Below are 15,070 nucleotides of genomic sequence, written 5' to 3' on the forward strand. Positions count from 1 at the left end.
GCTCTGTATATACATCTATATTTTCTTGTCCAGTTTATAGGGCGCCAGTACAACCACCACCAACAAAACCTAATGATGAACTTCCTTGTGAATTTTGTAATCAGTTGTGGCCTGCTGAATTTCTAATAGAACATGAGGTATAGGTTATTTTTTTCATTTTATTTGATATAATTCAGCATTAGGCTAGAATGTTGTTTGCAATAATAAAACATTCTGTGCAAGAAATAGATAGTATTTATCAATAGTAAAGAACTGTGCAATGATTTGTTTTTAATTTGATATTACTGTAATTTATTTATCATACTTTTGCAAATAATGTTTCATAATTTTTTTTCATTGTTTTATGAACGATGCTGAAATTTTAAATAAATAGTTTCACTTTATATGTGAAAAAATATCTAAAGTAGTTGTATTTGTGTACATTATACTGTATTGCATGCTTCATTATGAAATAAGGCATGCAATATAGTCATATCTGTATAAATTTGGGTCAAATTATTATGCCGTTCATTTATATTTCATTGTAACAGACATGTCTTGTGCATCTTTCATTTTTCATTTTTTAAACATAAGTTATGATTTATATTAACTTTTCAAACTCAAATTATTTATTTCTTAATAAATGAAGGATTAGAGATATTTATTGGCTAAATTTGCTTCTTTGTTCATTTATATTATCATATTGCTATTTAGGCATTCTTCCCATCTAAATTAAAATTAGAAATGTGCATGACAACACTTTATTTTAATGTTATTAATCAGAAAGGTTTAATTAAACTGTTGTTATTTTGATAAATAAAATACATTTTTTTAAAACTAGTTTATTTGCAAAGTGTAATATTTACAAGGATAGCATTTACTGATGTTATTTATGCTTCAAAACATTATTTATGAACAGAATGATAGTTTTTTTTCTAATACATGAAGTATGCATAGGTCATTTACAATTTAGAAGAGTTTCAGTGTATTAGATAACATTTTTTTAAAGGTGTTGTGTTTAGATGTTTGTTTCTTACATCACTAATCGATTTGAATCAATTTGGTAACAATTACTTAAAATGGAAATGGAAAAATACTTTTCTTTACTTAATTTATTTTACGTATAGTTATGACCCTACAAAAAAAATTGAACATTAGCTACACAATTTTTTAATATGCACATTATTCATATTGTATGAAAACAGCATGCATTTTTATTTATTTATTAGCATGTTATTCATATTAACTTTAAGTCTGTCCACGACAGTATTTAATATTTGCAATGAAGAACAAGACAATTGTCTGTGTTTACGGCGGGCGTTATTGAAACAGGTTTCGGTGGGGATGATCCATTTTGAATGGGTGGAATCTGACAGAAGTCTGGAGGGTATTCTTTTTCTTAGCGTCAGTGGGAAGTGATAAAAGAAAACTGGTTGCTCATTCGTCTTCTCACTTTAGTCGCAGTTGCATGTATCTTTATATTCGCTTAGCTTACTTCTTTTATATTTTATTAATATCTTTTCTTTGATTAATATTAACTGTATTTCATTATTTACATTTTTTTTTTTTTTTTTTTGTCTCTTAAATTTTGACATCTTTTAAAATGCCTTTTCGATTTAAGAAAGGAGAGACTTTAAAATCACAAGCACGTAAAATTGTGCATAATGTTGCTAAGTTTTGCTCTGTAGAAGCTGCAGCAAAATCTTTGAAAGTTCCTCTTCCACAAGCCATGAAAAGAGCTTCTCAGGCGACTGATCAGCTCTTATGAGAAATTGTATTTATAGTTTTAAAAGAAAAAAGAATTACTTTGAAATTAAGAATAGTGATTCTGTTATGCTATATAAAAATATTTACAGATTAAAATGATTTAATTTCTTTTCTGGAATCGAATGAGTATATGCAATTGTTAAGAAGCAATTCTATTAAATTTTTATTGCAAAATGTTATTCAACTATATAATGGTATGAAAAAAATATTATATTATAGGTAGTGCATAACTTTTTTTTTTCAATAAAATAAAGAAAAATAGTCATTTATTGTGGCTTGTTTTCTCGCCTCCCTGTTGTTTCAATAGCTTTCCTTCTTAATTACGATTCCAAGAATCTAAAAATTTATGCACATTAATGTGAGTTAGAAGGATTAAAGTATTTAACGAGATTCCTTTCTACTCAGGTGCACTGATTGTGATAATAAAACAGCATTGATGGGCTTTGAATAGAAATGTGAAGAACATTGGGAGTGAAAAATTTTCAACCCCGAAATGATAAAATGCATGCAGGAATTTGGATCCTTTATTGTTTCAAGCTCATGACTACTGATATATATTGAAAGGAAAAGCTCATTTATCACTCTATTATTTGAATTGACAGTTCGTGAGAAAAATGTTTCTTTGAAATAATTGTATTTCTTTTTCAAGCCTGGAGAAATGAATAAATGGTAATCTGGAATACAAAAACTTTTACTGCGTTTTTCGTAGAATAATGTAAAGCGATCTTGGGCGTATTTAATTGGGTACCTTTAACTTCGGGACATCTGGCATGTGCATGAATGAACACTTGAATTATCTTAAAATTCAGAATACTTTTACATATAAACTTTGCGAAATTAATTATGCTGTAAAAAGCTTGTACATATTGAAAATAAGTTACAAATCAAAATTTGATTTTTAAAAATCTGAAAAGTGATAGTATGGTAATCGTTAATTTTGTATTTCGGGAAATAGTATATACATCTGAAAAATAAATCAATATAAATTTGGAAAGGTTTCAAGCATATTTAACAATGAACATTTTACTTTATAATAGAATAAATGCAACCTTTTATAAAAATTATGAAATAATTACCATTAATTATGTTATAATTTTTATGTTAAATTAGACAGATTACCTCACATTTGCTGCGAAGAATTTGATATTAATAACTTATATAAATTTAAAACAAATGAAATGAAGACGATTGATGTTTTGTCATGCATGATTTTACTTCTTAATTTTTTTTTTTTTTTTTCTTCTTGTGCAATGTTAGACATACAAATATTTATTCAGTTTTTCTATTTGATTTGTTTTATTCTTTGTATTCATATGACAAGAATATCAGATATTTTCAATATTCCGAGTATGCAAATGATTTTCAGCTTAGTGAATCTTTTTTTAAATTTTTTTTCAAGAATTAAATGCAATAATACCAAATATCGCCAATTCTGCGCTAAATGTGCCAATGTAAGAAACTTTTAATGAATTTCTACCTTTGTGAAATGAATTCTTCCTACAGTAACCTGTTTCTATAACGCCCGCCGTAAACATAGACGATTGTCTAGCAGTGTTCTTGTTGTGGACAGACAGTATATATCTTTGTTTACAAGTTATGATGTGTATAATTAAAAATGGAATGTTTTAAAAAAAAATGTGTAAATGACATGATTATAAAATCAATGCTATTGAAAAGAAAATCTTTGGGTTCTTATATTAAAACAATTATTATTGAAAAAATAATTTTTAATATCTAGATGTCAAAAAATAGTTTTCTTCATATAAATTATTCATGAAATTAATACTGGGAAACATCAAATATGTAATATTTTAAAAAGTCAAATAAAAATGCTTTTAAGTTCTTTCAGAGAATTTTTATTTAAATCAATCAAACACATTTGGTTTATTCATACCAAATACATATATTGCTAAATAATATACTAATTGATATTGGTACTACTTTGAATCCAAATTGTTCATATATACATTTAATTTCCACTGGTTACAGAATTTCCTCAAACAAACATTATCTCCTTCAAATCACTTCATATTGAATTTGAATCTTGCTTTTAGGCATTTCAAATATTCAGATGGTTCCAGAAAAAGATAATTCTATTTTTCCATTACTGCTATACATTCCACATGACCCTCTAGACCAGTTTTACCTGTCCAAACTGCATAAATAATTGACATCTATTTTATATTCTTAGTGTTTCCAGATTTATAAGCACTAATAAAATTATAGTTAAAAAAACTATCATATTCTTATTTTGTCACATTCAAAACAAAAGCATTCTGAGCCTTTCTTTTCTTTTTTTCTCTTTTCTTGATTCATATATTATGTTCCTCTTGTTTCTTACTATACTTGATTAAATTTATTTTCAGCATTCTTAAAGTTTTTTTTTTGTTTTGTTTTTTAAATATACAAGTGAACATTCCTCTCACTAAGTTATCACTGTGCTATCTTTGTTTTTCAATACATCAGACAATCTGCAAGTGCATAGTTATTATGCATATTTATATGTATATATACATTAACATAATTTTGCAGATGCATGGCTGAAAAGAAACATTTGAAATTTTAACTTCAAATTTATTTCATTACTGGAGGCATAATTTGTACAGAGGAGAAGCTATGATATTCCTATGGGATTCTTATAAGGATTTCATAGACATGTGTAGATTTAGAAAAGGGAATTTTAGGTATCTTTGAAAACATGTTCGTAAATGTTAGGGATTTTTATACTTTTGCTCTGAGTGTCGGAGATGTACAAATCTTGAATTTTTTTAGTATGGGTATTAAAAATAATCCAAAGAGAACATTTTAGAATAAAATAATATGGGTTAATTAAAACAGAAATTCAGAAATTAAAATTTGAATTAAGTTTAGGAAATATATATATATACTAGCCGCCTTTGGCGACCAGCCGATTTGCCAATCTTAATGTTCGTTAAAATTTTAATAATTAAATATTTTATGCAATTCCTACTTTAATAGCTTCTTCATCAAAATATTTTAAAACTTCAAATTTTGATAGTCATATAATTCTCTCATAATATTATAAACACCTTCAGTCATAACGTAATATGTATCTCTCTAATTTTCTGTTAGTTCCCGTAGAATTTATACTATAAATTAAAGTGGAAAGGATTAATCTGCAATTAATATAATAATATTTTTTACTGAAACAAAGTATTTTTTTGTAATATGATTTCTGAAAACAGTCACTGAGCGTTTAAACTTTATGGGCATTAAAGAATATCTTTCTTAATTTATGTAATATTTCAAGAATTTGTCAACAAAATATTCTCAGATTCATTATGACCAGAACGATTAATTAACAATGTTTAATTTTAAATGCATTAAACGCTAAGAAAATAAAACAAATCGTTTAAAATAATCGGTTGAAAACAGGTTAAAAAAAAACTAAAAAAACGATGTACTTAAAACTATAAGCGTATACAAAAAATATATAACTAACATAAATACAATTTAATTACAAAAACATGCAACTAACCTAAAAATAATTTAAATCATCCGTTGATAATGGTTGTCATGTCAACAATTAGAACACAATGCGCATGCGTGAATTTTCAACGCCAGTTACGGTAACGCAAATGCGTGAGTTTTTCTACGCCAGTTGGTGTAACGCTATGCAGATTAGAAATTTTTAATTTCCTTTATTCTGTTTTATTTTAACTCAAAAGTACTTAAGAATGAATCTGAAAGATCGATTAATTAACAATGTTTAATTTTAAATGCATCAAACATTAAGAAAATAAATAGAATCGTTTCAAATAATCAGCCGAAAAATCTTAAGCCTAGCCTCACGACTGTTGGGAAAAAAAGCTGAAGCGGTACTCATTTGGCGGTGGGGAAAATGAAAAGATTTTTTTGGCGGGAAAGATAGTTTTTAATTAATAATTAAAATTCTAATTAAAAATTCAAAAAAAGGGCTATCCTATCTTTTAAGTTAGATCAAACTGCACACGGTGTGCAAATTTGATTAAAATCGGTTAAGTAGTTTAGGAGTCCATAGCGGACAAACAACGTGACACGTAATTTGTATATATTAAGATACACACACACACACAGAATACAATTTTGCATCACCATTCGTAATGGTGGATGAAAAATATTCTCGGCCAATTTGGTTCATGATAAAAAACGCAAAACCCAACTTCTGTCTAGAAAATCAGCCACGTTTTATATTTTTATTTTTTAAACCTAAATTAATTGATTTTTAAATTAAGCATGAATAAAAATTAGTTTGGGGACTGTGAATTCACACTCTATTACAAATTTTTATGCTGGATTTTAACAAAGATCATATACAATTTTATGCTGATTAATTATGTTCTGGCTTCAAGGTCTGTTTGAAGTTAATGCAATTATATCAGATAAATTATCTATAAGAAGGGAATATGTAAAACAGTTGAATAAATCATTTATTTCATTCACATTTCCTACCATCTCTTTTTATTATTTTGACACTTTATTATTTTTTTTTCTTCTTCACTAATAATTGTTTGTAAATATTATATTGTTAGCTTTGTTACTGCATATTTATCATAAAAATGTATGTAATGTAAAAAAAAAATGTAATTTTACATATTTCCATTATTACTGGGCATGAAATTTATATTTATTTACTTGTATTAATTATATTTTTTTAGTCTGGTTGCCGCCCTGATTTAATAAGTTATCCTAAATCTAATGAAGAAAATGAAAATGACCATAAGCTTGCCATTGCTGCAGCAAATGCATCTCCGATTTCTCATATATCTGGTTTGGGTGCTAGACCCAAAAATACCAGAGAAGAAAATGATGAGTGGAGAGAAATACAGTATAGAAAGAATAAGCAAGTATCATCAAGAGAAAATTTTGAATTCAGATCCAGTAATAGTAAAGAAGAAAATACTGGGTCTAAAGAAGTACAGTCTAGAAGAAATAACCAGGCATCAATTGGAGAAAGTATTGATTATAGAAAAAAAGAAAAAAATGTGCACCAAAATCGGGTAATAATATAATTTTTGATGACTAATAGAATTCCTGTTCTGTATGAAATATACTGTAAGAAAATATTGCAACTATTAATGATTTTACAAAATCACTACATTTTTTATTCTCCTGTGTCTGAAAAAAAAAAGGTGCTAATTATATTTGTATATTTGAGAGTACCATAATTCAAAAGCACAATGGGTTTTATGAATGAAATGTGGAATATGATCTTTAAACGTGTATTTGTTTTATTTAGTAAAAATAAAAATTTTGTTTTTTTATTTTTCAGAAAAATTTGCAATAAAGAATCTTATTCTACCAGAAATTAGAATAAGAACTTTTATTATATTTTTTTAATAGTTTTTGAACTGTAATTTATCAAACAATTTTCTTTAAGCAAACATCTTAATGAAAATTGGAAGTATATAATCCAATGATATGCATTTTCTTAGAAATGATAAAATTGGGTTTTTTTTTGGTAACATGCCAAAGCTGCAACTAATATGCTTCATCAACTGAAAGCAATCATCTTTATTTCCATCAGTATAATTATTTTTAAATACTGCATTTCTAGTGATTTGTTTAACTATGTTCATCAGTATTTAATTTGGCCAAATTAACAGCTTTCATAAAAATAATTTCCTTAAAAAAATCCATTCTTAATTCCAAATTTTTGGTAGAAGGAAGGAAAGCATGATATAATAATATATAATAGCTATAAAAATTACATAATTCTGTTTAAAATTATGCAAATAATTAATAGGCAATTTAATGTGATCAAATAGTGAATATTTTTTTACTTGTCTCTGTTTTTAATATTAATATTGTTTAACTTGTTTCAGTCAAATGACAAAGACAAATTTTTCTTTTACTCATCACAAGACACTGGTGAAGCTTCTGAAAACCAGTCTAGCAATCCCAGACAGAAGAGGCATTCTCAAATGAGAGAAAGTCCAGAAACTTCCAAGGTTAAATCTGATAAAGAATTTGGCACTAACTGTGGATTTAAAAAAGATGAATCTGGGGAAGATCATTTCACTGCATTCAAGTTCAGCTCATCTAAATTTAATGATGACTCACAGAATTTTTCAAATTTCAGGAAGGAAGTTAGTTTCTTTTAAACTGATGCATGTTAAAAACTTTAGCTTTGAAAAATAACAAGTGTTGGTTATTTAGACTAATGAGTTCCAGTGCATTTCACTAATCTTGTATCACCTTATAATTAGATTAAAGTCATAATTAATCTTGCAGAATTTTTTTCAGCAGTTGTCATTGCTTTAACCAATTAATATTTCTGAAAATTTCTTTTGAATTATGTTAAAATCTTTAAAATAAAATTAAATTCTGTTGGGGGAAAATAATTAAAAATTTAAGATATCAAAAACATTGAAAAGATTTAAGACATTTAATATTTTGAGAGGGAGACTTTGATTTGCTAAAAGATTTTTTAATTGAAATTAATTAAGATTAACTTCAATTCCTTGCATTATCTTGAAAATGAATCAAAAATCATTTTAAAATGATGACACTTTAGCTTTAGAATTTGGGTAATATATGCCAGTTGAAAATTGTTTTAGAGTTTGTGAATATATATTGACTTTTTAGACTTTGTGAATATATATTGATTTTTTAGAATAAATGAATATATATAGAATTTTAAACTAAACAAACAAAAAAACAATGAAATGCATTTGGTTTTATCAAGGAAATGAAATATAACTTTCGTAAAAACACTGGACATTAATCGGATATTATGCTTAAACTTTTTCCTTACTGATACAATTTTCATTATATTAGTGAATTATGTAATTTTTTCCCATATGTTCTTCTACATTTAAAAGGACTTTAGTCTTTACAAAGTCTAGTCTAATTTTAAGATTTAATGAAAAAAAATTGATAAGTAAATTTAATAAAGTAATAATATTTATAATGTAAGAAATTAAAAAATATTTGGTAGATGGTAGAAAAGTTTAGGTATGTGTGAATTAAAAAATGTTCAAAGTAATCAGCTTCTTCTGTATAACTTAACTCACTGTATATGTAATGAAAAATTAAAACTCTTTTTGTAGTCAACAATGTTATTTGAACTCCTTTCTTTACTTAAATGTATTTTATCAATACCTTTTTAGATATGCAGAGTACCATAATCATTACTTCACTTTCAAGATCTCATCATAGTATTGCTAAAAGCATTTTAGCTGAAATTATACTTAAATTACATTATATTGGTATAATCAATTCAGAAGTTTCAGTATGAGTTATATTATGAAATTTATTAGACTGAATTTGTGCCTTTATTTATGGTAACATTGTAATATAGATAATTAATTTATTTCTAACTTTGTCGCTGTGCTTTTATGTATTGTTATTTCGATGATTTTTTATACTTTTGTGAAAAGGCTTTGCATAGTTAAATTTTATATTATTAAACAGAATTTTTTATTAACTTTTCTTGTCCTTTTTTTTAAGTGTAGTTACAATTTTGATAAGGTGTCAGCAATAGCTTATTTTATTACTAAACAAAACTTTGTTACTTTTGTTTTTACAAAAAACCTTAGTTTTTTTAAAGAAATGTTTCTATGTATACTGAAAGATAAACCTTGGTGCACAGCTTTTTCTCTCTGATAATTTTATTTCAAAGAACATAAGATAAACTCTATTTTAATTTTAATGTATGTTTTTAATCTTATTTCTTTTTAGCTCACGACATGAAGTGTATTAGTAATAATTTTTTTTATATAAATAAATGTTAATTTTGTGTAATATACATCTAGGATTTCCATAGTATGAACTTTAATCTGTGTTTTGCTGATCAATAAAAACTTCATGAAAAATAAAGTAAATAAAGTGTCATCTTTTGTTATAACTATTTATTGAAAATAATTGCATTTAATCTGAAAATCATTTTTTTAGAATGATGGTATCTTATCAAGTGATGTGAAAAGCCCTCATGATACAAAGAAAAGTAGCTCTTACTGTTTTCAAACATTTTCTGGAGAATCTAATTCCACAATTGAATATTCTAAACCCTACATCAATAGGGAAATTAAGGCTGTTGGTGCTGAACGAACTGAGAAAAAAAGAATCATGCATTCAAAGAAAGATGCTGAAGCAGATTTAACGCTGATCAATAAAGATTTTGAAGAAATGTCTTTGCAGAAACTGGTAAAGTAATTTATCATATTTAGTGTGTATTTCAGTTTTATATGAAATATCATCAATGTTTCCAAGCGTTTTTCTCTTATTGTTTTTTGTTTATAAAAATTTAAAAAATTAGAGTCACATGATACATCTGAATGTTACTTGACATTTTAAAAATATTATTTACTCTTAAATTTAATACAAATTCTTCTTTTTTTCCCCCCTTAAATCATTTTTTTTTTTTGTAGTATGATTTTACTTCTGTCATTAAAGATACCCATCACAATTTTAAACTATATTTAGTCTCCAATTTAAAAATAACTCACATTTGTCACCTACTTTAACACAGGTATGATTTTTAGTAGATTTGGTTCCTGGATATTAGGGTGTTTCAATATTTATTTATTGTCATAATCCATAATGAAGTATCAGTAATTTTCAGAATATAATATTAAAACTCAGTGATCAGTGGTGGAGATCTTCTACTCATTAATCATATGTGTGCTGGTGGTTGAAGATCTGAAAGAATGAAATATAAGTGACAATTTAGTGAGTTTAAGAAAATCAACTTTAGACTTGATAAAAAGCTCTCCTTTGCTATTTCATTCAATTACTATTTCTCTAGCATTCATGCTAGCTGGAGAATAGCATGAATCGAATGCTATTTCTCCAGCTATTTCTCTCTATGGAGAAATAATAGTTGTTATGATTTTGGTTAAAAATTTAAATATTTGAACCTGACTCTTGAAAAATTTTAATATTCTTCATTTTAAATTGATGATTTATTTTTAATATATCATTATGTATTCCATTTTTTCCTGAAAATGTATTGTTGATTTCCCAATCCCAACAGATCTTGCATCCTGATTTTGCTAATGTGAATGAATTTTCATGAAGGATGTTTAAATAACATAATCCTTAAAAGTGTATGAGTGGAATTTTCTCTACCCTAAACCATTTTACATTATCTCTGAAAATCATTTTTTCGGGGAAGATATTCTTTTTATGATTGATAAAATTGAGTTTGGTAGAAATTTTAAATTTAGAAAATATGTGAATAACATATTAGTGGACCTATGGTGTATGCCACTCTTCATGATAATTTTGAGGTATTTGTCAAGACAAAAAGTGTGGTATAGCTTTTCTTGAAACATCTTTTCAATCTTTCAAAATTTTGATTGCTATGAAATAGATGATGCACTAAGTCTTATACGTATGCTCAAGCGTCTTGAAATATCCTTTCAGAAAGAGATATTGTTAACCCTAGAATGCTACCCTTTAATATACTCACGGGAAGGGTAACGATTCGTCTGGCAGACGAAGTATGCATGGGCGCTTTTAAAACCTAAGTTAAAATCAAAATAAAACAAAAATATACTCCCTGTAGCTGTTTCTAGGCTTTTTAAACTTCATTTAAGCAAAAAATATCATTTATTCACTTTCAGAACAATCTTTACAAACATTAGCACGGTGATCTCCGCACATTGCTCTTGTACAACTTTGACAAAAGAAGCGGGTCATTCTTCGCAGCTTGTAAGGGCAAAATGCACAAATTTTTCTTTTGTTACTTTCATTTGTTTTCGGAGTTTCACAGACCATGTCTATTTTTAAAAGTTCGCTATTAATTGTTCTTGTAAAACGAGGTAAAGTAGGCGCATCCAAACGCTTCTTCATCCATGGAGCAAGAAGATCTTCACTTAACTTTACTGCAATTTTTTTTCTGGACATCACTTTTTCCGATTTTCTAGTCATGTTGTGGCCATATAAAAAATGTGAATTTATTAAACTGATATTAATAATATCGTAAAATACACAAAGAGGCCATTGACATGTCTTTCCTGCTGCATGACATGTTGCTACACATCTGGTCCAATGTGTCAACAGCTCCTTTTGTGGAATTATAGAATTCTATTATTTCAAGTTTTTTTACTTTATTTACATATGGTTTTTCATGGAATGTAGAAAGCAGGATAACACTTATTTGGCTTGTAGGACAGTAGAGTTTTGGCTTGGTCAAAACAATACATTCCTGTTCCGACACTTCTAGAACGCAACTGTAAAAGTTCTGGAGGAATTTCCTTTTTATTTTTTCTTACAGTTCCCACAATTGATAAATTAATTGGGCTCTTTAAAAGATTATCTGCTAAAGGTATCGATGTAAACCAATTGTCCATCGTAACATTTCTGTTAGTCCCTTAAATGGGTCTTGTTAATTCTTCAATGAAATACTTTTCCAATGGAATGTCTTTGGTTTCAACGCTCTTTCCTTAATAAGGTATGGCATTAATCATATAGTTCGTCCCTACATCACAGAGCATTACTATTTTTATGCCATATTTTGCAGGCTTATTTGGTATGTACATTTTAAAAGGACATCTTCCACAAAATGCTATTAACTGCTCATCAATCGTAACATATGATATGATCCTGGTTTATAAAAATTTGTACAACGCCTGATAAATTTTTCCCAAATCTCTCTGAATGGTGCAAATTTGTCTTTTTTTTTTTTTCTTTCTTTCTTTCTTTCTTTCTCTGGTTTCTTTTGAGTCAAAACGAAGGCAGTTCAACAGAAAACGGAATCTCACTTCACTCATTCCACCTCTGTACCGCTGACCACATAATGTTGTTTCAAATAACTCATTTGTTGCTAAATGATTATTTTTCATAGCCGCTGATAAAACCAATAATCCCAATAAAGCTTTAATTTCATCAATGCAGGTTTCCGTAAAAGAAGAATGTTTTTCAGCATAGCGTTCTTTTTGTCTTTTGATTTCAGAATTTGTATGAAAAACAATTATTTCCAATATTTCTGAAGTAAAAAAATGAGTAAAAGAATCTAAAGGTGTGAAAAGTTCTTTTGCTGAGTCCGTTGGTCCTTGAATGAAATGAATACTGTTGCGTGAGACTGTCCTATTACTTGATTTGGGAATAGACGACCATTTTGACTTATCTTTAGCAGTGAGATGAATTTTTCCAGGGTATACAATAGATTTGTCGCAGGACTTAAAAAACTCTGGAATATTTCCAACCATATCACTTGTTTCTGGAACATTGTGCTTTCGTTTTTTAGACTTCGATTTCAACTTCATGTTATCAACTTCTGTATTTTTCTCGAGCATTGTCTCTTCTTCAACTTTATTTTCAAGCAAATTATTTTCTATTTCAGCTCTGTCACTATCTGTGAAAACACTGTTTTTCACTTCAATGTAATCTTCAGTTTCCGATTCATCAGAAAAAGTAGAAATTTCTTCATCACTTAGTCCTTTTAATACCTCCCGAATTGCATCAGGTCTACCCAAAAAATTTTCTGAGCGAAAACGCTTTGACATCTTAACAATAGCAAAGAAATAAAACTAAGTCCTTATCTAAAAAGCTAACTTGCCTGCTAACCATTCGTCTGCAAGACGAACATTGCTGCAAATGTGGCACTTGCTGAAAAGTTTTGATAACAAGGAATGTGGTCACGTGTAGCAGTCAAGGTCACATAAAGGTACTGAGGGGTACGTCCCATTTCCTGTTTTAGGGGCGCCCAGAGAAAAACATTTGTAAGTGACTTCGTCCAAGAGACGAATGAGTAGCATTCTAGGGTTAAAGGAATGATATCGTGGATTTCTTACTTTGTCATTAACAAAGGTCTAACCAGCTCTGAACATTTTTATTCCACAGCATGCCACATTTTTTACTTCACTCTTAGGCTACATTCTCAGTCCACATGAGCAAGTGAAAAAAAATTTATGACTCCTTTGTATAATACCGATAAACATGTTGGATTATAAAATTATTTTAAGCCATTTGAAAGATAAATAACTTCCCTTTTCTGTTTCAATAACTTTTTAACATACTGCTGCTCCTTAAATGTTTTTTAGTTATTAGTAGCATAAGTTATATCAATATATCCTTTTTCGGAAGTATTTCAAGTTGATACTATATTTAAATATTCCTTTATTTTGTAAATGTATTCTCTTTTTATTCTCCCTCCTAAAAATGTTTCCCTTTTTTTTATCATGAAGTTTAGTTTTTCATTAGAATCACAAAAATGTCATAATTTTTTATGAGATAGAATATTGCAAAGGATTTGACTGTGGCATAGTGAAGCTAAGTGGTGTGTAAGATATTGAATAATTTTTTCCCCTCATTCATTAACACATTCAACTATTCCTTCAGCATATCATTATTTGTTGTGGAATTTCTTGTTTACTTTTTAGCCCTGTATACATTTATGGTATGTTTCCATGACAATTTCCTAAGATTGACACCCTAGATGTCTATATTTGCCTTCTCCTCCCAAATTGCTATGACTCTGAGATACATATTTTTAAAGCTGATGTAAAGAAGAGGAAACATGAATAGTGGCTTATCTAGCCAAATTATTATTATTATTATTTGCTTCTTTCTATTTAAAAACATGAGATGAGAGGGGGTATAGGGAAATGGAAATAAGCCCCTTTTCTACTCGTTCCCCTTTTTTTTTTTTTTTTTTTTTTTTGTATGGATCAGTTTGATTTCAGTTTTAGCAACAGTTTTCTTTCCATGAGGTTCCTGGATTGTAGCTAATGGGAATGTATGGGATTGCTATAAAAGAAAATAGAATAAATTGCTTTGGTAGGAATTGCAGTATTCAATATGTAGAAGCATTGCAGTGATGTTTAATCACTTACAGTTGAGTTTATTGAATGGTTTACTTATTATTCATAGTAAACCCCCAGGGGGGCACCTCGAAATGAGGATGAGATGCTTCCAGAATGGTGGTTGGATCTCGCCACCCTGAAGGGTACGCTAATAGGTGGGGGATCCGATTCCTCCCATCGATGACAGGACGTATTTCCTTCGGGGAAGGTTGTACCGTGGCCGGTGACGGCCCTTAGAACTCAACCACAGTTCCCGCCATTGTTGCTGTTGCAGCGGTCTGGTCATTCAATTTTTATGGTTTAAATCCGTGTGCCTTCGTGGCAGGTCGGAGAGTTAGATGGTTGACTTATTATTCATAGTAGATTAGAGAATTTTTTTAAACCAATGAGCTACTTAAAATCCGTATTTAATACAGATTGGATGGATAAAAATATTAAACCTGATTTTGCTTGAATTTCCGAGATAAGTTGTGTGAAAACATCTTGCTGTGTGCTGCACGTTTTGTAAGAAGATAATAATCATAACTAATATGGGAAAAATGTCACTTAGTAGTCATACCAAAAGCGAAAAA

At 28.3% G+C, this 15,070-nt stretch overlaps 1 protein-coding gene across 2 annotated transcripts in view; it reads left to right on the top strand.

The window, feature by feature from the left end:
- LOC129971596 (uncharacterized) overlaps positions 1-15,070 on the top strand; it is an 84,273-nt gene that overhangs the window by 63,231 nt on the left and 5,972 nt on the right. For both annotated transcript variants that reach the window (XM_056085510.1, XM_056085511.1), the window contains 4 exons: positions 34-137; positions 6,405-6,746; positions 7,572-7,835; positions 9,643-9,894. In XM_056085510.1, the coding sequence (XP_055941485.1) occupies positions 34-137; positions 6,405-6,746; positions 7,572-7,835; positions 9,643-9,894 (962 nt within the window). The remainder of the gene's footprint in view (positions 1-33; positions 138-6,404; positions 6,747-7,571; positions 7,836-9,642; positions 9,895-15,070) is intronic.

The sequence above is a fragment of the Argiope bruennichi genome, chromosome 6 (genome assembly GCF_947563725.1).
Source record: "Argiope bruennichi chromosome 6, qqArgBrue1.1, whole genome shotgun sequence".
Lineage (NCBI taxonomy): Eukaryota > Metazoa > Arthropoda > Arachnida > Araneae > Araneidae > Argiope > Argiope bruennichi.